At 54.1% G+C, this 24,724-nt stretch overlaps 2 protein-coding genes across 2 annotated transcripts in view; both read right to left on the bottom strand.

Annotated features, from left to right (window-relative positions):
* Positions 1–8,821, bottom strand: part of LOC308148736 (troponin I, fast skeletal muscle-like) — a gene marked incomplete at its 5' end in the record, with an annotated part of 12,000 nt that extends 3,179 nt beyond the window's left edge. Inside the window, 3 exons of the mRNA XM_080522239.1 lie at positions 230–241; positions 390–539; positions 8,767–8,821. Coding sequence (XP_080378365.1) covers positions 230–241; positions 390–539; positions 8,767–8,821 — 217 coding nt within the window. The remainder of the gene's footprint in view (positions 1–229; positions 242–389; positions 540–8,766) is intronic.
* A 7,494-nt stretch (positions 8,822–16,315) lies between these two features.
* syt8 (synaptotagmin VIII) lies at positions 16,316–22,434 on the bottom strand (the record flags this gene model as incomplete). Its single annotated transcript, XM_080522240.1, has 7 exons — positions 16,316–17,251; positions 17,697–17,830; positions 18,211–18,328; positions 20,275–20,442; positions 20,506–20,673; positions 20,738–20,833; positions 22,282–22,434. The coding sequence occupies 7 exons, from the start codon at positions 22,432–22,434 to the stop codon at positions 16,991–16,993; spliced, it is 1,098 nt and encodes a 365-aa protein (XP_080378366.1). The 3' UTR covers positions 16,316–16,990.
* Between the last annotated feature and the right edge of the window lie 2,290 nt (positions 22,435–24,724).

Consider the following 24,724-nt stretch of genomic DNA (forward strand, 5'->3'; position numbering starts at 1 on the left):
GGGAGCAGCAATAAATGAAAATCCTCGATAAAATGCGACTTCAAGCCGTCACACTGAGTTTCTTCTTTGTTTCCTGGAAGTCCAGCTTCAGGATTGGCTTCGTCTGAAACATCTCAAATTAGCGTGCTAACAATAATGCTATCCGAGGTGCTAACAGGCGTCGAAATGCTCAGCATTCGTTTTACGATGTGGACGGAGGATAAATCTCCGCTGTGACACGTTAAGTTACCCGAGACGCCAGCTGACCGCAGCGTGAGCTCACGTTAACGGTCAGACAAAATCCTGGCGGCTCTAAAAGAAGCGGAGCGTCACTCAGTCATCTATCAGAGGATCTATACCATCAGAAAGCTCAAAGCTAAAGCTAAGCTACGCGCTCGGTCACGTCTCACATTCCATGCAGGCTTCATTTTGTCCGGAGACTTGGTCCTCATAGCTGGACGTTTCACGGGACAGAACTGTGGCGTTGACGTTGAAACCTTGCAAGGTGTTTTTAGCCACGTAGCTTAGCGGCTCCACGTAGCTTAGCGGCTCCACGTAGCCTAGCGCGGCCGCAGATAAATCTCAACCACGATACGAAGCGTGGTCATTAAACCTCATTACGATGAGGTTGTCCAACATGGAAACGCTTTAGCATTGGGCGACTTCTGAAACCAGAACCGTTCAGGACACCCAGACTTGTGATCAAAATGATCCGAGGATCAACAGTTGATGGACAGTTACAGTTACAGTTACAGCTACAGTTACAGTTACAGCTACAGTTACAGTTACAGTTACAGTTACAGTTACTCTACCGAGCCAAACACCTTCCAACAGGCAACCGTTGCCCAACCAGAGGAGACTGAGCAACACTTTCCAGACAAACACAAACCCAGTGTCTTTACAGTGATGAAGGTCTGATCCTGTCCAGCAGACAGGAAGTGAACCTTCACAGTAAGAGCGCCAGCTGTGATCCCGCCCAGCAGACAGGAAGTGAACCTTCACAGTAAGAGAGCCAGCTGCTATCCCGCCCAGCAGACAGGAAGTGAACCTTCACAGTAAGAGCGCCAGCTGTGATCCCGCCCAGCAGACAGGAAGTGAACCTTCACAGTAAGAGCGCCAGCTGCTATCCCGCCCAGCAGACAGGAAGTGAACCTTCACAGTAAGAGCGCCAGCTGTGATCCCGCCCAGCAGACAGGAAGTGAACCTTCACAGTAAGAGCGCCAGCTGTGATCCCGCCCAGCAGACAGGAAGTGAACCTTCACAGTAAGAGCGCCAGCTGCTATCCCGCCCAGCAGACAGGAAGTGAACCTTCACAGTAAGAGCGCCAGCTGTGATCCCGCCAGCAGACAGGAAGTGAACCTTCAGGTTCTTCCTGTCTGAACCTGCAGACGTCCTTCTCGTGTCGGTCGTTAGTCCTGTGGGCCTGAAAAGGGCGACAGACTGGAACCCTGGATAAAAATAAGAGCGCGTGTCAGAATAAGAGTGTGAGAATGTGAGACTCTCGGGGTTGAAGAGATAATGAACTCTATAATTAATGTGCAGCAACTGACTCAACACGTTGGACTTCAGGGTCTGTCACTCTGGGGTAGGCTGGGACTCGGCTCTCTTGGGGGGGTGGGGGGGTCTCTCAGCGTCGGTTCTGCTGTTTCTGTTCCTTTACTACCCACAATGCATTGTGCTCATGTCCTCACACCACCAGAAGGAGCGAGACCCACGTTTTCAAGAGGACCAGAGTTCCTTTGCTGGATCTGGATCAGAGCTCAGGGGGGTTCAGAGTCCCAGACACAACATGGCGCCCCCCAACACTGACATGACGCCCCCCAACTCTGACATGACGCCCCCCCAACACTGACATGACACCCTCAATGTGGCGCCCCCCCAACTCTGACATGACGCCCCCCCAACGCTGACATGACGCCCCCCAACTCTGACATGACGCCCCCCAACACTGACATGACGCCCCCCCAACTCTGACATGACACCCCCCCAACTCTGACATGACGCCCTCAATGTGGCGCCCCCCCCCCCCCCCCCAACCCTCTATATTTGCTGATTTCGTTATTTCTTAATTCCAAACCATTCAGTGCGCTGGGTGGAGGCTGGGTGGAGGCTGGGTGGAGGCTGGGTGGTGGATAGATGGAGGCTGGATGGTGGCTGGGTGGTGGCTGGGTGGTGGATAGATGGAGGCTGGGTGGTGGATAGATGGAGGCTGGGTGGAGGCTGGGTGGTGGCTGGGTGGAGGCTGGGTGGTGGATAGATGGAGGCTGGATGGTGGCTGGGTGGTGGCTGGGTGGTGGCTGGGTGGAGGCTGGGTGGTGGATAGATGGAGGCTGGGTGGAGGCTGGGTGGTGGCTGGGTGGTGGATAGATGGAGGCTGGGTGGTGGCTGGATGGTGGCTGGGTGGAGGCTGGGTGGTGGCTGGGTGGTGGCTGGGTGGTGGATAGATGGAGGCTGGGTGGAGGCTGGATGGTGGCTGGGTGGTGGATAGATGGAGGCTGGATGGTGGCTGGGTGGAGGCTGGGTGGAGGCTGGGTGGTGGATAGATGGAGGCTGGGTGGAGGCTGGATGGTGGCTGGGTGGTGGATAGATGGAGGCTGGGTGGAGGCTGGGTGGAGGCTGGGTGGTGGATAGATGGAGGCTGGGTGGAGGCTGGGTGGAGGCTGGGTGGTGGATAGATGGAGGCTGGGTGGAGGCTGGATGGTGGCTGGGTGGTGGATAGATGGAGGCTGGGTGGAGGCTGGGTGGAGGCTGGCCTCATGTTCAGCAGCGCTGACGGAGGCTGGATCAAGACTCTATTCCTGGACTCAGCTGTTGCTCCGTCTTCATTATTGGAAAAAGAAACGACAGCAGCTTCGTCTTAAAAGAAAAGTCATGTGACGCCACCGCAGGAATCCCAGAACGCATTGCTGCGGAACAAATGGCAGCTAATGGGGTTATTTTAGGACACACACTCTCTGTGGACACAACAGTGTGTCCTCAGAGGGTGTGTGTGTGTGTGTGTGTGTGTGTGTGTGTGTGTGTGTGTCAGATTGTCTCAGAAGGATTGAAGAGTTGGTAGAAACTAAACACCGACTGACGGTCAGACGGCCAAGACGTTAGAACAGAACGTAAAAATAGGTCTCAGACGCACACGGTGGGTCTGTTTCACTCTAAACAGACACACAACAACACAACAACACAACAACACACAACAACTCGTCTCCTCGTTGGCTGAAGGACTAAACTCAGAGTTTCTTCAGCAGGAAGGTTCAACCTGACAAGATGAGAATCTTGATCTTGGCCTAAAACCAGGACTTACATTCATGTCGTCCTATTTAAAGATCAAAGGAAACCAACAGGCAGACGAACTGAAGGCTCGATGGAAAACAAACGTTTGTTCAACAAACCATCAAGAGACTTCGAGTCCCCAGAGGAACCAGGAGGACAAAGACAGGACAGCCTGGGAGGACAAATCGCTGCTTAAAGACGTCACCAAGTTGAAGATTGGCCCAAAGCCCGTCTGGCGTCGGATCAATGTTTAGCGTCTTTTCAAATGTAGGACTTGTCCAAGTAGAAGGACGAATCCTGAGACAAAGGACCATCGTTACCATCTGAGACAGGAAGCAGCTGAATGTGGCCAGGAGGGATTAAAGGGTAGGGGGGAGACGAGATGGGGCATCAGGTAACCCTACCAATACCCCTAACCCTACCCCTAACCCTAAGCAGCCGGCAGGTTGTCCTGGGTATGACCCCCCCCGCGCCCCCCCCAAGGCGTTGACAGGAGGATAAACACCGCCAGATCAGTTTCAGGTCCAGGCCTTCATGTGGCGTCGGCTTTCAGGGCGTAGCTTCGTCAGGTCGTACATCACGGCTCCGGAGGGTCCGGCTAGAGTCCTGGAGAGACCTGGAGAGACCTGGAGGGACCTGGAGAGACCTGGAGGGGCTCCGACAACCATTGTTGAGTTACTGACTTCAGTAAAGGGTCAGTCCACTACCAACCAAAACTACGGTCCGTTCTACGCCCAGCCAATGTCAAACCCCAGAACCCGACAGCATTCTAACGTCCCGTTGAGGAGAGTCCCTGTTGAGGAGAGTCCCTGTTGAGGAGAGTCCCTGTTGAGGAGAGTCCCTGTTGAGGAGAGTCCCTGTTGACGAGAGTCCCTGTTGAGGAGAGTCCCTGTTGAGGAGAGTCCCTGTTGAGGAGAGTCCCTGTTGACGAGAGTCCCTGTTGAGGAGAGTCCCTGTTGAGGAGAGTCCCTGTTGATGGGAGTCCCTGTTGAGGAGAGTCCCTGTTGACGAGAGTCCCTGTTGAGGAGAGTCCCTGTTGAGGAGAGTCCCTGTTGAGGAGAGTCCCTGTTGACGGGAGTCCCTGTTGAGGAGAGTCCCTGTTGAGGAGAGTCCCTGTTGAGGAGAGTCCCTGTTGACGAGAGTCCCTGTTGAGGAGAGTCCCTGTTGAGGAGAGTCCCTGTTGACGAGAGTCCCTGTTGAGGCCCTGAGAGGACTGGACCTCGGCCCCATGAGGTTCTCACCAGGAACCAGGAACCAGGAGGTCCAACAGCTCACAGAACCAACCTGCATAAAGTGGTATCCATGGCAACAGGAGGAAAACAGCTACAACTGTAATTGAACATAGAAATAGTTCCTATGACCTGTTATGAGAACAAACTACTTTTTCTTCTTAGTTTTCGATGTTTTGCGGCTCCAGACAACTTGTTTATTTCTTTATTTATGAGAAAAATAACTTTTGGTCACAAAGACTGCAGAGTCCTGGTCTGTGGGAAGATCTCCAGCAACCTCTCTCTCTCTCTCTCTCTCTCTCTCTCTCTCTCTCTCTCTCTCTCTGAATACATATATATAGAGATAGATAGAGAGATATTTATAAACACACAGAAACACACTGACACAGTGAAACGTCTTACTTCAGCAGAGCCGTCGGAGTCTCGGAGCCGTCGGAGTCTCGGGTGGAGCGGGTGGAGGGGCAGCGGGTGGAGGGACAGAGCGTTGAGGCAGAGGGGTAGAAGGTATATATCGACTCTCTGTTAGCCTCTAAATCCTCCACTTTCTCGTTATGGAGAAGGATTAGTGGAAACCAATGAGCTGGCAAGGTCATGAAATCCAGTCCACAGTCATCTGGCCTCAATATAAATAACCTGGGAGATTGTTCCCTGTATTATCTCCTCTGGGGGGTCTGGGGGGGTCTGCATTATCTCCTCTGGGGGGTCTGTATTATCCTCCTCTGGGGGGTCTGGGGGGTCTGCATTATCTCCTCTGGGGGGTCTGGGGGGGTCTGCATTATCTCATCTGGGGAGTCTGGGGGGGTCTGCATTATCTCATCTGGGGAGTCTGGGGGGGTCTGCATTATCTCATCTGGGGGGTCTGGGGGGGTCTGCATTATCTCATCTGGGGGGTCTGGGGGGGTCTGTATTATCCTCCTCTGGGGGGTCTGCATTATCCTCCTCTGGGGGGTCTGGGGGGGTCTGCATTATCTCATCTGGGGGGTCTGGGGGGGTCTGTATTATCTCCTCTGGGGGGTCTGGGGGGGTCTGTATTATCCTCCTCTGGGGGATCTGCATTATCCTCCTCTGGGGGGTCTGTATTATCTCCTCTGGGGGGTCTGTATTATCCTCCTCTGGGGGGTCTGGGGGGGTCTGTATTATCCTCCTCTGGAGGGTCTGTATTATCCTCCTCTTGTTGGGGGGGTCTGGATTATCCTCCTCCAGCCAGAGGAGGACAATACAGACCCTCCAGAGAATGATAATCCACCCCCCCCCCCCATTTCCTTCACTGTGAAACATCAGCCAGCAGACGTCCAGATGTGAACGACCAAATGAACGACACTACGATCAGGCAAAGGAGAGTCTGCATGTCCTGATGGGACGTTTGCAGCCGGATACATGCTGGATTCCTGGAGGTCCCTGGAGGTTCCTGGGGTCCCTGGAGGTTCCTGGGGTCCCTGGAGGTTCCTGGGGTCCCTGGAAGTTCCTGGGGTTCCTGGAAGTTCCTGGGGTTCCTGGAGGTTCCTGTGTTGGTCCATTGTTTCCATGGAGGATGTGGAGGACCTCTACATATTGGGATTCATGATAGCAGGAATGTTGCTGATTGGAGCTGGAGGCTTTCTGATCAATCAAAGTGGAGAAGACGCTAGCAGCTGTCTATCGTCACTGAGGTACTGTACCGAGCTCTGAAGACGCTAGCAGCTACCTATCGTCACTGAGGTACCGAGCTCTGAAGACGCTAGCAGCTGTCTATCGTCACTGAGGGACTGTACCGAGCTCTGAAGACGCTAGCAGCTGTCTGTCGTCACTGAGGTACCGAGCTCTGAAGACGCTAGCAGCTGTCTGTCGTCACTGAGGTACCGAGCTCTGAAGACGCTAGCAGCTGTCTGTCGTCACTGAGGTACCGAGCTCTGAAGACGCTAGCAGCTGTCTGTCGTCACTGAGGGACTGTACTGAGCTCTGAAGACGCTAGCAGCTGTCTATCGTCACTGATGGACTGTACCGAGCTCTGAAGACGCTAGCAGCTGTCTATCGTCACTGAAGGACTGTACCGAGCTCTGAAGACGCTAGCAGCTGTCTATCGTCACTGAGGGACTGTACCGAGCTCTGAAGACGCTAGCAGCTGTCTATCGTCACTGAAGGACTGTACCGAGCTCTGAAGACGCTAGCAGCTGTCTATCGTCACTGATGGACTGTACCGAGCTCTGAAGACGCTAGCAGCTGTCTATCGTCACTGAGGGACTGTACCGAGCTCTGAAGACGCTAGCAGCTGTCTATCGTCACTGAAGGACTGTACCGAGCTCTGAAGACGCTAGCAGCTGTCTATCGTCACTGATGGACTGTACCGAGCTCTGAAGACGCTAGCAGCTGTCTATCGTCACTGAGGGACTGTACCGAGCTCTGAAGACGCTAGCAGCTGTCTATCGTCACTGAAGGACTGTACCGAGCTCTGAAGACGCTAGCAGCTGTCTATCGTCACTGATGGACTGTACCGAGCTCTGAAGACGCTAGCAGCTGCCTATCGTCACTGAAGGACTGTACCGAGCTCTGAAGACGCTAGCAGCTGTCTATCGTCACTGATGGACTGTACCGAGCTCTGAAGACGCTAGCAGCTGCCTATCGTCACTGAAGGACTGTACCGAGCTCTGAAGACGCTAGCAGCTGTCTATCGTCACTGAAGGACTGTACCGAGCTCTGAAGACGCTAGCAGCTGTCTATCGTCACTGATGGACTGTACCGAGCTCTGAAGACGCTAGCAGCTGTCTATCGTCACTGATGGACTGTACCGAGCTCTGAAGACGCTAGCAGCTGTCTATCGTCACTGAAGGACTGTACCGAGCTCTGAAGACGCTAGCAGCTGTCTATCGTCACTGAAGGACTGCACTGAATTGGATGGATCTTGGAGGATATTAGAACTCGGTTGGGAAGCTAAAGTCTTGAATTGGAGCAGCATGGAGACCAGAGACACTCAAGGTGGACAGAGACCAAGGACACTCTAGGTGGACAGAGACCAGGGACACTCTAGGGAGACCAGGGACCAGAGACACTCTAGGTGGACAGAGACCAAGGACACTCTAGGTGGACAGAGACCAGGGACACTCTAGGGAGACCAGGGACCAGAGACACTCTAGGTGGACAGAGACCAGGGACACTCTAGGGAGACCAGGGACACTCTAGGTGGACAGAGACCAGAGACACTCAAGGTGGACAGAGACCAGGGACACTCTAGGTGGACAGAGACCAGGGACACTCAAGGTGGACAGAGACCAGAGACACTCCAGGTGGACAGAGACCAAAGACACTCGAGGTGGACAGAGACCAGGGACACTCCAGGTGGACAGAGACCAGGGACACTCAAGGTGGACAGAGACCAGGGACACTGGAGTGGACAGAGACCAGGGACACTCTAGGTGGACAGAGACCAGGGACACTGGAGTGGACAGAGACCAGGGACACTCAAGGTGGACAGAGACCAGGGACACTCTAGGTGGACAGAGACCAGGGACACTCAAGGTGGACAGACACCAGGGACACTGGAGGTGGACAGACACCAGGGACACTGGAGGTGGACAGATGAAGCTGAAGCGCCTGAACCAAAACAAGCTAACCTCCATCAGACTCCAGACCCTTGGGGTCTGGAGTCTGATGGAGGTCCCTTGGAGGTCCCAAGGCTGTTTGGTTTTCCCCAAAACTTTCTATGCAATGTCGTTGTCCCTGTACAATGACAATAAAGCTTCTGATTCTGATTCTGAACGTTTCTTTATTAATTCAACAGTACAAAGTAAAAGTGAGTTGAGGAACACGACAGGAGAGAAACACTGCTGGACGTTCCAGACGGTTCTTCATGAGAACCTTCTGAGAATCACCTGAGAACAAGGTAGAAAACCAGTGAAGAAGAAGGGTGACTGGAGGACGTGCGGTGGTTCGTCTCCTCGCCACGGAACCGCCTTGCTCCGCCATACGCTCACGGCCTTTCCCGGGTTCTGATTGGCTCAAAACAGAAAAGCCAGGAAATATTCGACCACACATCCAGAAGGTCCAGTTACCAAAGTGCAAACGCCAGAGCGACAGGTTCCAACACGAGGAACCTCCTCTCCTCCGCCACCGCCGCCTCGCCGGCCGGGGGGAGCAACATAAGCTACGCTAACCAGGCTAACGTCCGTTCTGCTGGACGAGAACCAGACTGAGGACAGGAAGTCCAAACCAGAACAGCCGAATCACATTTCCTGCTTTTTAACAGTAAATGAGTGTGTGTGTGTGGGGGGGGGGGGGGGGATGCTGTCCGGAGCTGCTCGGGAGGATCAGTGGTTACCACGGCAACAAGCAGCCATCACTTCCACGCCCACGCCGTCGCCCTTCACCGCCATCCCTGTTTGAATCGCGGCCCTCAGGCGCGGTTCCGCTGACCAGTGTAGAACCAGCAGCAGCACAAACACTGGGAACCTCCGTGGGGAGAAATGGAACAAGAACCCAGAGAGTAAACTGTGAAGGTTCCGGGTCGTTCCCCGTGACAAGGATCGGTTCTATTCACGGTGTTTTTCTGCAACGAGGGTTCTAAAGCTGCAGGTCTCAACACCAAACGGTTCCGTGGAATGATTCTACTTCAGGGTAAGAAAGGAGTTCTGAGGCTAGCCGTTAGCCTGGTTAGCTTATGATGGTATTGAAGTAAAATCTATTTATTATTTACCAGTAAAAACCATCGTCTCACCATGTGAACACATTTGGTTCCACATTTTCCTGTTGAAACGGCAAAACTTCATCCTGTCGGTTCTAACAAACCAACATGAAGAAGCAAAACGCGGTTCTGCTGGCTCATGGCCGTGACTGGAGAACCAACACCTGGGGTTCTGCTGGCTCATGGCCGTGACTGGAGAACCAACACCTGGGGTTCTGCTGGCTCATGGCCGTTACTGGAGAACCAACAGTTTGGGGTTCTACTGGCGCAGCGGCACGTCAGAACAGCGGTACCTCTTCCTCAGGACACGGCACCACTTCAAACAAGGTTCCGCATGGACAGAGGTCTGTTCTGCACTCGGTGGACGGTAGACATGGCCTCGCTTCCCTGTCCTCAGGTACGTCCCGGTCCTCAGGTACGTCCCGGTGCTCAGGTAGGTCCCGGTGCTCAGGTAGGTCCTGGTCCTCAGGTAGGTCCCGGTCCTCAGGTACGTCCCGGTCCTCAGGTACGTCCCGGTGCTCAGGTAGGTCCTGGTCCTCAGGTACGTCCCGGTGCTCAGGTAGGTCCCGGTCCTCAGGTACGTCCCGGTGCTCAGGTAGGTCCCGGTGCTCAGGTAGGTCCCGGTCCTCAGGTACGTCCCGGTGCTCAGGTACGTCCCGGTGCTCAGGTAGGTCCTGGTCCTCAGGTAGGTCCCGGTCCTCAGGTACGTCCCGGTGCTCAGGTACGTCCCGGTGCTCAGGTAGGTCCCGGTGCTCAGGTACGTCCCGGTCCTCAGGTACGTCCCGGTGCTCAGGTACGTCCCGGTGCTCAGGTACGTCCCGGTGCTCAGGTACGTCCCGGTGCTCAGGTATGTCCCGGTGCTCAGGTATGTCCCGGTGCTCAGGTAGGTCCTGGTCCAACGTCTCTGTCACTGCCGGCGGTAGGGCAGCGTTGAGGTACGGTGGCCCGGAGTCTGTGAGCTTCTCGCTGCTCAACGATCAAACCGGGACGTCCGTCGCCAGAAGGGTCGTTCCGAGAGACGACCTGGACTCCACACCGGGACACGTCTTTAACCCTTCAACGTCCTCTCAGAGGACAAACCACTCGTCACCACTAATCCCTCCTTCGCTGGTTCAAACGTGACTCTTGGTGTTGAAACTGAAAATATGGAGCAACTGAGTTTTTTCTCTTTTGGGCTCTGTGTTCAGAGCAGACTTGCCCATAAGGGGGCGCCCCCCCCCCCCCCCCCCCCCCCCAAAACTGGAGATTAGATTGTCAACAACACCGATGTCGTAAACCCCCTCAGCTAAATGTAGCAGTTAGCTCGTAGTTAGCCTTGTTAGCGCATGACTCCACTCCAATGGAAGGCGAATCGCTCCGAGCTGTGACGGACGTCCACAAAGGAAAGATCAAAGGAAAGATTTTCTTCAGCGTACGTTAGCGGTTTGCCACAGCTAACAGCTAACGTGACGAGTATAAATATTGAAATGTGAGTCACAAACACCGTGTTTCACTTGAACCCTCCAGGTGCGTCGATCTGAGGCTGGATGTTTACAGACAAACTGTCACTTTTCAGCTTTATTTTTCACGTGAGCAAAGGATTGCGATGTTAGCGCTATGCTATGCTAAGCTATGAACGGTGTCCAGCCCTGCAGCCAATCAGCAGCTGACATGCTAGCAGTCAGAACCTCTCCCGGACGCAGACAGGAAGTGGGTATGAAACAGTCAGAAGCTCCAGTTCCAGGAAACAGAATCAGCTGCCAAGTGGCGGAGCAGGAAGTCAAAGGGTTAAAAAGCAGCGCCTGGTGGTCAAAGTCAACACGGGTCATGGTGGATCCGGTCTGGTCTGGTCCTGGACGCCTGACTCCTGCTGCTTTAGCCCCAAACGGCCAGCAGGAGGCGACGCCCCATGGAGGACCTGCTGGCTCTACGAGGCTCAAGCTGTCTGAGGGTTTGGTGGTGATGAGAAGCAAGGCTGGAAAGTACAGTACAGTACAGTACAGTACAGTGAAGTACAGTACAGTACAGTACAGTACAGTGAAGTACAGTACAGTACAGTACAGTACAGTGAAGTACAGTACAGTACAGTACAGTGAAGTAATCTCCCGGTGCACTGGTATGACATCAACAATCTCCTGAGAGGCTCCAGGACGTCCCCTGATAAACAACGGCAACACGACGGCGCGGCACAGAACTGAAGCAGGACGAACGGACTGTACAGCCACAACCAGCACGCCGCCACACCGCGGGGGGGGGCGTGGTCACATTTACAGGGCGGGGTCGGCTCAGGTCCAGGCCACCTTGCGGGACAGGGCCTGCCTGAAGCACTGGGGGTCCACGGCGGCGCCGGGGCGCAGCGCCCGCTCCAGGCTCACCAGGACGTCCTGGTGGCACTGGCGGATGTTGACGGGGTGCTTGGCGCGCAGCAGCTCGTAGGCGGCCAGCAGCCTCATGTTCTGCCGCACCATGAGGTACTGGATGATGCAGGTGGGCGCCAGCGAGTAGCCGTCGCCGCAGTGCACCAGCACGCGCTTGCCCTTGTCGGCCGAGGCGCCGATGCACTCGTTGATGTCCTGGAAGCAGCGCGGCTTCAGCGCCGCCGCCGCGTCGCCGATGTCCACCTTGAGGCGGGACCAGCTGTGGCGGGCGCCGCGGGAGCAGGTGCAGGGGATGAGGCTGGGCGCGGGGCCCGCCTCGCCCGCCACGCCGCTCATGTCCACGATGCCGTCGATGTTGTTGCGGCACAGCGTGCGCCCGCTGTAGGCGGCGTTCAGGTTCCCCACGTACAGGAAGTCCGTCACCCTGGAGATGACGGGCTCCGAGTACTGCGGGGGCTCGCCGGGGGCCCGGGGCTCCGGCGCCTCGGGGCCCCGGGCCCCCGCCGGCCCCGTGGCGGCCCGCCGGCTGTAGTTGCGGAGCTTCTTGGAGCCGGAGCGGGACGGCGGGTTGGAGTCGGACTCGGAGCTGCTGTTCCACGGCGGCGAGAACAGCGAGAAGCGGCTGGACGACTTGCTCTTGTTCAGGACCTCCGCCGGGCTGGACGGGCAAGGCGCCGCCGCGCAGAACAGGGACGCTCGCTCCAGGGACCCGGTGCTGCTGGCGGCGCCGCCGCTGTGGGCCTGGTCCATCTGGAACACACACACACCTTCAGGACCTGGACCGGACTGACCCTTCAGGACCTGGACCGGACTGACTCCACCTTCAGGACCTGGACCACACTGACCCTTCAGGACCTGGACCACACTGACCCTTCAGGACCTGGACCACACTGACCCTTCAGGACCTGGACCAGACTGACTCCACCTTCAGGACCTGGACCCTACTGACCCTTCAGGACCTGGACCCTACTGACTCCACCTTCAGGACCTGGACCAGACTGACCCTTCAGGACCTGGACCCTACTGACTCCACCTTCAGGACCTGGACCCTACTGACTCCACCTTCAGGACCTGGACCAGACTGACCCTTCAGGACCTGGACCCTACTGACTCCACCTTCAGGACCTGGACCTTACTGACCCTTCAGGACCTGGACCGGACTGACCCTTCAGGACCTGGACCCTACTGACCCTTCAGGACCTAAACCCTACTGACTCCACCTTCAGGACCTGGACCCTACTGACTCCACCTTCAGGACCTGGACCAGACTGACTCCACCTTCAGGACCTGGACCAGACTGACTCCACCTTCAGGACCTGGACCCTACTGACTCCACCTTCAGGACCTAAACCCTACTGACTCCACCTTCAGGACCTAAACCCTACTGACTCCACCTTCAGGACCTGGACCCTACTGACTCCACCTTCAGGACCTGGACCCTATTGACCCTTCAGGACCTGGACCCTACTGACTCCACCTTCAGGACCTGGACCAGACTGACTCCACCTTCAGGACCTAAACCCTACTGACTCCACCTTCAGGACCTAAACCCTACTGACTCCACCTTCAGGACCTGGACCCTACTGACTCCACCTTCAGGACCTGGACCCTACTGACTCCACCTTCAGGACCTGGACCCTACTGACTCCACCTTCAGGACCTAAACCCTACTGACTCCACCTTCAGGACCTAAACCCTACTGACTCCACCTTCAGGACCTAAACCCTACTGACTCCACCTTCAGGACCTAAACCCTACTGACTCCACCTTCAGGACCTGGACCAGACTGACTCCACCTTCAGGACCTAAACCCTACTGACTCCACCTTCAGGACCTAAACCCTACTGACTCCACCTTCAGACCTGAACAGTACTGACTGACCCTGCAGCCCCCCCCCCCCCCCCCCCAGCGGTTGGTCGGTACCTGGGCCTTGAGGTTGTTCTTCCACTCCTGGGTCTCCAGGGCCTTGAAGCGTCCGCTGCTGTCGGACGACACCGACACACAGAGGGGCCGGTGGGCTCGGGGGGGCAGTTGGGGGGTGAGGGCCACGGGGGGCCGGGGGGCGGCATGCTCGCTCCTACTCATGGCGAGGTCCGGACAGGAACCTGGACACAAAGCAAGGGTTTTAGAGTTCCCCTACTCTGGGACCCGCGTTCCAAAAAAAACCACCTGTTTTCATGCTTCTAGAACCGCCTGGTGAGGACCAGAGACATCTGGTTCAGGTGGACCAGGGTCCTGGTTCAGGGGAACCAGGGTCCTGGTGTGGACGGGTCTGAACAAAGTGGACCTACCAGCACATTGGTGGCGGGCGAGGGTCTGGACCTGCAGCGACCTGGGGACGGTCTCAGTCTTCACTACACCTGTGGAGGACAGACCACCAGGTGAGGAGACCTGGAGACACCTGATCTGTCCAAGAGGTCCTGTCTTAGAGGGGGGGGGGGGGGGGGGGGGGTCTCAGTCCTGAGGCGGTCTCTATCCTGCAGGGTTTCAAGTCCTAGAGGGTCTCAGTCCCGGGGGGGGGGGGGGGGGGGTGGTCTCAGTCCTGCAGGGTTTCAAGTCATGGTCCTGGAAGGGTCTACAGTCCTGGTCTTGGGGAGGGAGGGGTCAGTCCTGGGGGGTGTCAGCCCTGAGGGGGTGCGAGCTCCTGCAACGTTTCCAGGATTTCATTCAAATCAAGTCAACTTTATCTATATAGCACCAAATACAACAGTCAAAGGAACATGAGGGTTAGAACCTGGTTCCTACCGAGCCTTCCGATCCTCTTCTGGGCCAGAAGTCTGTGAGCACTCGGGTCTTCCTCGGAGTCCATGATCCGCCTCCTGCACACAGAGGCACAGACCCGCGGTGGAGGCGGCCCATCATCTTCTGCAGGCCGAGCAGCGCCTCGGCTCCATCCGACACAATGTCTGCAGCAGCTCGCTGGTACAGCCGGGGCTCGGCCGCTAACGGCGGGCTAACTGGGTTAGCCGCTAACGACGAGCTAACGGCGGGCTAACTGGCTTAGCCGCTAACGGCGGGCTAACTGGGTTAGCCGCTAACGGCGGGCTAACTGGGTTAGCCGCTAACGGCGGGCTAACTCACTGTGTGTGAGTCATGGTGTCGCGCTGCTGCAGCTGGAGACGTCAAGTTCTTATTTGAGCGGGGACGCAAAGCAGCTGAAGACCCGAGCCGGTGGAGCAGTGGCTCGGCTCAACATGACGAACGGAGCCGGGGAGTCAGCAGGATGTGTGCCGGACGCTGGCAGGGATGCTAACACCTCCTTTCGTGAGGAAACAGCAGCACGACGCGGCGCAAAGTCGCTGTCAAGCAACACGAACAGGATTAAAAACACGCAGCGCTCCGCTGCAGAGCGGGCTGGACACCGACCAGCTCCGCCAGCCCAGCCGCAGCAGCAGCATCAGCACCGCCGGCGTAATCACGACCCCCCGCCGAGCCGAGAGGAGCCGAGAGGAGCCGAGCCCACCGCGGCAGCATCAGCACCGCGCGGGCGAACGCGAGCGAAACCGAGCGGAGCCGAGAGGAGCCGACAGGAGCCGAGTGGAGCCGAGCGGAGCCGAGAGGAGCCGAGCCCACCGCGGCAGCATCAGCACCGCGCGGGCGAACGCGAGTGGAGCCGAGTGGAGCCGAATGGAGCCGAGTGAAGCCGAGCCCACCGCAGGGAGGTAGAGGGGGTAGATAACCCCGGGTTCAGGCTCGCAGGCGACGTAACCCTTACTAAAGCTTATCTCTGATGCTTACACTTCTACTAAACAATCCGTTGGAGTTAAGTTTGGGTTTTCTGCAATAGGCGATACGTTAAATAGGATTTTATTGGATACGATCATCAGGCTGTCAGGCACACACCCCCTGGTCCAACTGGAGTTGGATTATCCTGACATGTTTGGTGGTGTTTCCATTCATTTGACTGGAAGCTGTTGTTTTTGAAAGCCACCGATCCAGTGCAGCTCTATTTCTGCTCATCAGGTGGAATTCAGTGGGCCGCCAGGAAGTGCTGATCAACCGGTGCACCGACATATGAGGGGTGTTGTAACTCAAATTTTATTATGTAAAAGGCTGGAAAAGACACAGAAGTGAAAACATTTCATAAAATGCATGTGTACATTGTAATGAGTTAAGTCCTGGAAAGAATGTGATCAATGTCTCCATAGGTTTGGGATCTAAAAAGCAAATCATGAATAATATATTTAGTTTGTATTGAGTTTTATAGTTCATGTGAACTCTGAAAGTTGTGTTTTAATTGAAATATCTGCTTCACTGGTCATACTGACAGTAATTGTCAATCTTAATAGTGTTTCAGTAATGTGACTTGTAGCCCCACTTTAACCAGTTTAACCGATGGGTAACTGGTTATGACGCGTTCAGGGGAAACGGTGATCAGAGTCCAGACTGACGTCCTGCAGAGACTCGCCGGTGCCTCCTGGAGCTCCAGGAGCTCCACAGCTTTCATCTTCACAGCTTTCATCTTCAACCATCACCTGCAATAATCCTGTTTCCACTTCTTATGATGAAAAGGTTTGATAGACTAATGCAGTGGCACCGTCAGGACCTTAATAGTATTTCATCCATCCGTCCATCCATCCGTCCGTCCGTCCGTCCATCCATCCATCCGTCCGTCCATCCGTCCATCCATCCATTTCTTTTCCTAACAATTTGAATCATTTCAGCTCAACCATGTAAACAAACAAAGGAGAAAACTCTCCTCCGTAGTGTGACGCCGTTCTTTCCTCAGGTTTGTAGTTTTTCACTTCCGCCACCGCAGGAATGAAGTTGTGACTCCAGACAAGAAGAACAAACTCGGTACGACTTTGACTTTTTTCAGTGTATTGATTTTAAAATGATTGATTGTAATAGTGAGTCTTAAATGATGCCAGTGACTCTGATGACATCGTGGTCGTGTCCTGGATGGTGACTGGTCATGTGACTGGTCATCAGGTCATGTGACGGGTCATCAGGTCATGTGACAGGTCATCAGGTCATGTGACGGGTCATCAGGTCATGTGACTGGTCATCAGGTCATGTGACGGGTCATCAGGTCATGTGACGGGTCATCAGGTCATGTGACGGATCATCAGGTCATGTGACTGGTCATCAGGTCATGTGACGGGTCATCAGGTCATGTGACTGGTCATCAGGTCATGTGACGGGTCATCAGGTCATGTGACGGGTCATCAGGTCATGTGACTGGTCATCAGGTCATGTGACGGATCATCAGGTCATGTGACGGGTCATCAGGTCATCAGGTCATGTGACGGGTCATCAGGTCATGTGACGGGTCATCAGGTCATGTGACGGGTCATCAGGTCATGTGACAGATCATCAGGTCATGTGACGGGTCATCAGGTCATGTGACGGGTCATCAGGTCATGTGACTGGTCATCAGGTCATGTGACAGGTCATGTGACTCAGTGGGGGAGGAAGCGCTGGCGGTCATGTGACTCAGTGGGGGAGGAAGCGCTGGCGGTCATGTGACTCAGTGGGGGAGGAAGCGCTGGCGGTCATGTGACTCAGTGGGGGAGGAAGCGCTGGCCGGTCTCCACCAGCTTCCCGGGGATGGGGATCCTGGTCTTCAGGGTCAGGGTGGCGTTGACCTGCTGGGGCGTCAGCAGCGTGTGCCACTGGGCCACCGGGCGCCGCGGGTTGGACAACATGTCCGCCCAGTGCCTCAGCTGGTTCCCCGTGGCGTCGCAGCCCAGGTAGATCTTCCCCACGGCGTCGTTCCGGGTCACGGCGTCGTGGTCCCACACCGAGATCACCAGGGTCACCCTCTGGAGGAGAACCACAGCGGGGTCAGGGTCCTTCAGACGACATGAACTTCCTCTGTGCTGCTCCACAACCAGGGGGGGGGCAGGAGTTACTCTAGTTACTCATTGTAACTCAGTTACAATACAGGCTGAAGCAGGTCCACTGAAACCAATTTGCTTGTGATTATTAAAACACCTTATAATGAAACTGTACGACCTTGAAATGAAGGACGACCTTGAAATGAAGGACGACCTTGTAATGAAACTGTACGACCTTGAAATGAAGGACGACCTTGTAATGAAACTGTACGACCTTGAAATGAAGGACGGCCTTATAATGAAACTGTACGACCTTGAAATGAAACTGTACGACCTTGTAATGAAGATGGATGACCTTGTAATGAAGGACGACCTTGTAATGAAGATGGATGACCTTGTAATGAAGGACGACCTTGCCAGAAGACGTTACCTGGATCTGACTCAGCGTCACGTTGAAGCTGAAGGACTCGTTGAAGTACGGACTCAGAGTCTTCTTCTTCACCGACGTCTTCCTCTTCCTCCACTTCCTCTTGTCCAGCGCCAGCTGCACCTTGACGTAGGGGTCTGGAGGACACACTGTCTTCACTGGGACATTCATGGTCTTTGTGGAGGAGGAGGAGGAGGAGGAGGAGGAGGAGGAGGAGGAGCAGGAGGTGCAGCAGGAGGAGCAGCAGGAGCAGCAGCAGGAGCAGGAGGTGCAGCAGGAGGAGCAGCAGGAGCAGCAGGAGGAGCAGCAGCAGGAGCAGGAGGTGCAGCAGGAGGAGCAGCAGCAGGAGGAGCAGCAGGAGGTGCAGGAGGTGCAGCAGGAGGAGCAGCAGGAGGAGCAGCAGCAGGAGCAGGAGGTGCAGCAGCAGGAGCAGAAGGAGGAGCAGCAGCAGGAGCAGGAGGTGCAGCAGGAGGAGCAGGAGCAGCAGGAGGTGCAGCAGGAGGAGCAGCAGGCTGACCAGAGCTGCCGTTCAGGTCCATGCTCTTCAGGTTCTTGGCCTCCAGGACGACGACGTCCAGCCTGGAGGACGTGGGGACGTAGCGCAGGGAGAAGCAGATCTCACCCAGGTTCTCCTCCTGCAGGACAAACTCTCCTCCGTCACCTCCTCACCACCAACGTGGAGAACTTCAGGATCAATGCTCTGGATCACTAATACTTCAGGATCAATGAACACATGAAGTCTACAGAGAAGCTCAATGGAGCTCAGAAGGAAATGATCCAAAGTCATTTCCTGGAGCGGAACAGAGCAGAACGGAACATGACCTCATCACATGACCTCATCACATGACCTCATCATGGAGTCATGTGATGATGATGTCATGTGATGATGATGTCATGTAACAGTGACGTCATGTGACGATGAGGTCATGTGATGATGGAGTCATGTGATGATGATGTCATGTAACAGTGACGTCATGTGACAATGGGGTCATGTGATGATGATGTCATGTAACTGTGACGATGAGGTCATGTGATGATGGAGTCATGTGATGATGATGTCATGTAACAGTGACGTCATGTGACGATGAGGTCACGTGATGATGATGTCATGTAACAGTGACGTCATGTGACGATGAGGTCATGTCATGATGTCATGTGATGATGATGTCATGTAACAGTGACGTCATGTGACGATGAGGTCATGTGATGATGATGTCATGTAACAGTGACGTCATGTGACAATGAGGTCATGTGATGATGTCATGTAACAGTGACGTCATGTGATGATGAGGTCACGTGATGATGATGTCATGTAACAGTGACGTCATGTGACGATGAGGTCATGTGATGATGATGTCATGTGATGATGATGTCATGTAACAGTGACGTCATGTGACAATGAGGTCATGTGATGATGGAGTCATGTGATGATGATGTCATGTAACAGTGACGTCATGTGACAATGAGGTCATGTGATGATGATGTCATGTAACAGTGACGTCATGTGACGATGAGGTCATGTGATGATGGAGTCATGTGATGATGATGTCATGTAACAGTGACGTCATGTGATGATGAGGTCACGTGATGATGATGTCATGTAACAGTGACGTCATGTGACGATGAGGTCATGTGATGATGTCATGTGATGATGATGTCATGTAACAGTGACGTCATGTGACGATGAGGTCATGTGATGATGATGTCATGTAACAGTGACGTCATGTGACGATGAGGTCATGTGATGATGATGTCATGTAACAGTGACGTCATGTGACGATGAGGTCATGTGATGATGTCATGTAACAGTGACGTCATGTGACAATGAGGTCATGTGATGATGAGGTCATGTGATGATGATGTCATGTAACAGTGACGTCATGTGACGATGAGGTCATGTGATGATGTCATGTAACAGTGACGTCATGTGACGATGAGGTCACGTGATGATGATGTCATGTAACAGTGACGTCATGTGACGATGAGGTCACGTGATGATGAGGTCATGTGACGATGAGGTCATGTGATGATGTCATGTAACAGTGACGTCACGTGATGATGAGGTCATGTGATGATGATGTCATGTAACAGTGACGTCATGTAACAGTGACGTCATGTGACGATGAGGTCATGTGATGATGTCATGTAACAGTGACGTCATGTGACAATGAGGTCATGTGATGATGAGGTCATGTGATGATGATGTCATGTAACAGTGACGTCATGTGACGATGAGGTCATGTGATGATGTCATGTAACAGTGACGTCATGTGACGATGAGGTCACGTGATGATGATGTCAGGTAACAGTGACGTCATGTGACAATGAGGTCATGTGATGATGAGGTCATGTGATGATGATGTCATGTAACAGTGACGTCATGTGACGATGAGGTCATGTGATGATGTCATGTAACAGTGACGTCATGTGACGATGAGGTCACGTGATGATGATGTCAGGTAACAGTGACGTCATGTGACGATGAGGTCACGTGATGATGATGTCAGGTAACAGTGACGTCATGTGACGATGAGGTCACGTGATGATGATGTCACATGTGTGAGCAGCGTGAGCGACGCGCCTCCAAGGCGGCGGGCTCGGTGAGCTCCGCCCACTCCTCCATCACGTGGTTCCAGTCGACGAAGCAGAGCTCCACCCGCAGCTCCCCGATGATCTCGTGTTTGGAGAAACGGTCGAAGTCGAACACCTTCAGCACCGCCGAGGACTTCAGCAGCGCCGACTTGGAGATCTGCAGGTCAAAGGTCAAAGGTCACCGCCGGGACAGGCGCTGAAGACGGGGACAGTCTGGTACCTGGAAGTTGAACTGCTCGTTGAAGACGGGGTTCAAGGTGCTCTTGAAGACTTTGGTCTCGCAGATCTTGGTCTTGGCGGGGAGGACGTAGACTTTGACGTAGGGGTCGGAACTTCCTCCCAAGTCCATGGCCTTCAGGCCCCGGGCCTGCTTGACCCCCACCAGGAGCTGAGGACCAGGACCGTCAGGACACAGTCCTCCTGGAGGACCGTCGGGACAGAAGAGTCCTCACCTCTGACAGCGCGGCGTCGTACTCCAGCGAGTACAGCAGCTTCCCGCGGAACGTCCTGGTGGAACCGTAGTTCGGTTCTGCTCCGTCAGCCTGGACCTGGAACACCAGAGAACCTGGGACTCCTCAAGACCTGGACTCCTCAAGACCTAGACTCCTGGTTTCACTCACTGGAGCCCAGTCCTCACCTGTCCTCACCTGTCCTCACCTGTCCTCATCAGTCCTCACCTGTCCTCACCTGTCCTCACCTGTCCTCACCAGTCCTCACCTGTCCTCATCAGTCCTCACCTGTCCTCACCTGTCCTCACCGGTCCTCATCAGTCCTCACCTGTCCTCATCAGTCCTCACCGGTCCTCATCAGTCCTCACCTGTCCTCACCTGTCCTCACCGGTCCTCATCAGTCCTCACCTGTCCTCATCAGTCCTCACCGGTCCTCATCAGTCCTCACCTGTCCTCACCGGTCCTCACCTGTCCTCATCAGTCCTCACCTGTCCTCATCAGTCCTCACCTGTCCTCACCTGTCCTCACCGGTCCTCATCAGTCCTCACCGGTCCTCATCAGTCCTCACCTGTCCTCATCAGTCCTCACCTGTCCTCACCTGTCCTCATCGGTTCTCATCAGTCCTCACCGGTCCTCATCAGTCCTCACCTGTCCTCATCAGTCCTCACCTGTCCTCACCTGTCCTCACCGGTTCTCATCAGTCCTCACCTGTCCTCATCAGTCCTCACCGGTTCTCATCAGTCCTCACCTGTCCTCACCTGTCCTCATCAGTCCTCACCTGTCCTCATCAGTCCTCACCTGTCCTCACCGGTCCTCATCAGTCCTCACCTGTCCTCACCTGTCCTCACCGGTCCTCACCTGTCCTCACCGGTCCTCACCTGTCCTCATCAGTCCTCACCTGTCCTCACCGGTCCTCATCAGTCCTCACCGGTCCTCATCAGTCCTCACCTGTCCTCATCAGTCCTCACATATCCTCACCTGTCATCATCCGTCCTCACCTGTCCTCATCAGTCCTCACCTGTCCTCATCAGTCCTCACCTGTCCTCACCTGTCCTCATCAGTCCTCACCGGTCCTCATCAGTCCTCACCGGTCCTCATCAGTCCTCACCTGTCCTCATCAGTCCTCACATATCCTCACCGGTCCTCATCAGTCCTCACCTGTCCTCATCAGTCCTCACCTGTCCTCACCGGTCCTCATCAGTCCTCACCTGTCCTCATCAGTCCTCACCTGTCCTCATCAGTCCTCACATATCCTCACCGGTCCTCATCAGTCCTCACCGGTCCTCATCAGTCCTCACCTGTCCTCACCGGTCCTCACCGGTCCTCACCGGTCCTCATCAGTCCTCACCTGTCCTCACCGGTCCTCATCTGTCCTCACCTGTCCTCACCTGTCCTCATCAGTCCTCACCTGTCCTCACCTGTCATCACATATCCTCACCTGTCATCATCAGTCCTCACCTGTCCTCCCCCGTCCTCCCCTGTCCCCCCGCCCTCCCCCGTCCTCCCCTGTCCCCCCGCCCCCCCCTGCTGGACTACAGTAGACCCACCAGGGCGGCGCTGGTCTTCCCGTCCAGCTCCTTCAGGTCCATCAGCTCCTCGTTCTTCTTCTTCTTCTTCTTCTTCTTGTCTCTGCAGCAGCACCTGATGCAGACGGACAAGCAGCAGACCAGCAGCAGCAGACCGCCGCCGCCCAGGACCATGTAGACCGCCCAGTGGGGAACTGCAGGGAACCAGCAGAACCATCAGAACCTCAACCTCATGGGCCCTGGACTCACCTTCTGTCCTGGACATGAAGGACCAGGTCTTTAGGAGGACCAGGTGTTCAGGAGGACCAGGTGTTCAGGAGGACCAGGTGTTTAGAAGAACCAGGTGTTTAGAAGAACCAGGTGTTCAGGAGGATCAGGTGTTCAGGAGGACCAGGTGTTTAGAAGAAGAACCAGGTGTTTAGAAGAACCAGGTGTTTAGAAGAACCAGGTGTTTAGAAGAAGAACCAGGTGTTTAGAAGAAGAACCAGGTGTTTAGAAGAACCAGGTGTTTAGAAGAACCAGGTGTTTAGAAGAAGAACCAGGTGTTTAGAAGAACCAGGTGTTTAGAAGAACCAGGTGTTTAGAAGAACCAGGTGTTTAGAAGAACCAGGTGTTTAGAAGAAGAACCAGGTGTTTAGAAGAAGAACCAGGTGTTTAGAAGAACCAGGTGTTCAGGAGGACCAGGTGTTTAGAAGAACCAGGTGTTTAGAAGAAGAACCAGGTGTTTAGAAGAACCAGGTGTTTAGAAGAAGAACCAGGTGTTTAGAAGAACCAGGTGTTTAGAAGAAGAACCAGGTGTTTAGAAGAACCAGGTGTTTAGAAGAACCAGGTGTTCAGGAGGACCAGGTGTTTAGAAGAACCAGGTGTTTAGAAGAACCAGGTGTTTAGAAGAACCAGGTGTTTAGAAGAACCAGGTGTTTAGAAGAACCAGGTGTTTAGAAGAAGAACCAGGTGTTTAGAAGAAGAACCAGGTGTTTAGAAGAACCAGGTGTTTAGAAGAACCAGGTGTTCAGGAGGACCAGGTGTTTAGAAGAACCAGGTGTTTAGAAGAAGAACCAGGTGTTTAGAAGAACCAGGTGTTTAGAAGAAGAACCAGGTGTTTAGAAGAACCAGGTGTTTAGAAGAACCAGGTGTTTAGAAGAACCAGGTGTTTAGAAGAACCAGGTGTTTAGAAGAAGAACCAGGTGTTTAGAAGAACCAGGTGTTTAGAAGAAGAACCAGGTCTTTAGGAGGACCAGGTGTTCAGGAGGATCAGGTGTTCAGGAGGACCAGGTGTTTAGAAGAAGAACCAGGTGTTTAGAAGAACCAGGTGTTTAGAAGAAGAACCAGGTGTGTAGAAGAAGAACCAGGTGTTTAGAAGAACCAGGTGTTCAGGAGGATCAGGTGTTCAGGAGGACCAGGTGTTTAGAAGAAGAACCAGGTGTTTAGAAGAACCAGGTGTTTAGAAGAACCAGGTGTTTAGAAGAACCAGGTGTTTAGAAGAACCAGGTGTTTAGAAGAAGAACCAGGTGTTTAGAAGAACCAGGTGTTTAGAAGAAGAACCAGGTGTGTAGAAGAAGAACCAGGTGTTTAGAAGAACCAGGTGTTTAGAAGAAGAACCAGGTGTTTAGAAGAAGAACCAGGTGTTTAGAAGAACCAGGTGTTCAGGAGGACCAGGTGTTTAGAAGAAGAACCAGGTGTTTAGAAGAAGAACCAGGTGTTTAGAAGAACCAGGTGTTTAGAAGAAGAACCAGGTGTTTAGAAGAACCAGGTGTTTAGAAGAACCAGGTGTTTAGAAGAACCAGGTGTTTAGAAGAAGAACCAGGTGTGTAGAAGAAGAACCAGGTGTTTAGAAGAACCAGGTGTTTAGAAGAAGAACCAGGTGTTTAGAAGAAGAACCAGGTGTTTAGAAGAACCAGGTGTTCAGGAGGACCAGGTGTTTAGAAGAAGAACCAGGTGTTTAGAAGAAGAACCAGGTGTTTAGAAGAACCAGGTGTTTAGAAGAAGAACCAGGTGTTTAGAAGAACCAGGTGTTTAGAAGAAGAACCAGGTGTGTAGAAGAAGAACCAGGTGTTTAGAAGAAGAACCAGGTGTTTAGAAGAAGAACCAGGTGTTTAGAAGAAGAACCAGGTGTTTAGAAGAACCAGGTGTTCAGGAGGACCAGGTGTTTAGAAGAAGAACCAGGTGTTTAGAAGAACCAGGTGTTTAGAAGAACCAGGTGTTTAGAAGAAGAACCAGGTGTTTAGAAGAACCAGGTGTTTAGAAGAACCAGGTGTTTAGAAGAAGAACCAGGTGTTTAGAAGAACCAGGTGTTTAGAAGAACCAGGTGTTTAGAAGAACCAGGTGTTCAGGAGGACCAGGTCTTCAGGAGGACCAGGTCTTCAGGAGGACCAGGTCTTCAGGAGGACCAGGTGTTCAGGAGGACCAGGTCTTCAGGAGGACCAGGTGTTCAGGAGGACCAGGTGTTCAGGAGGACCAGGTCTTC

This window comes from Blennius ocellaris (assembly GCF_963422515.1).
Source record: "Blennius ocellaris genome assembly, contig: SCAFFOLD_50, whole genome shotgun sequence".
NCBI classification, from domain to species: Eukaryota; Metazoa; Chordata; class Actinopteri; order Blenniiformes; family Blenniidae; genus Blennius; species Blennius ocellaris.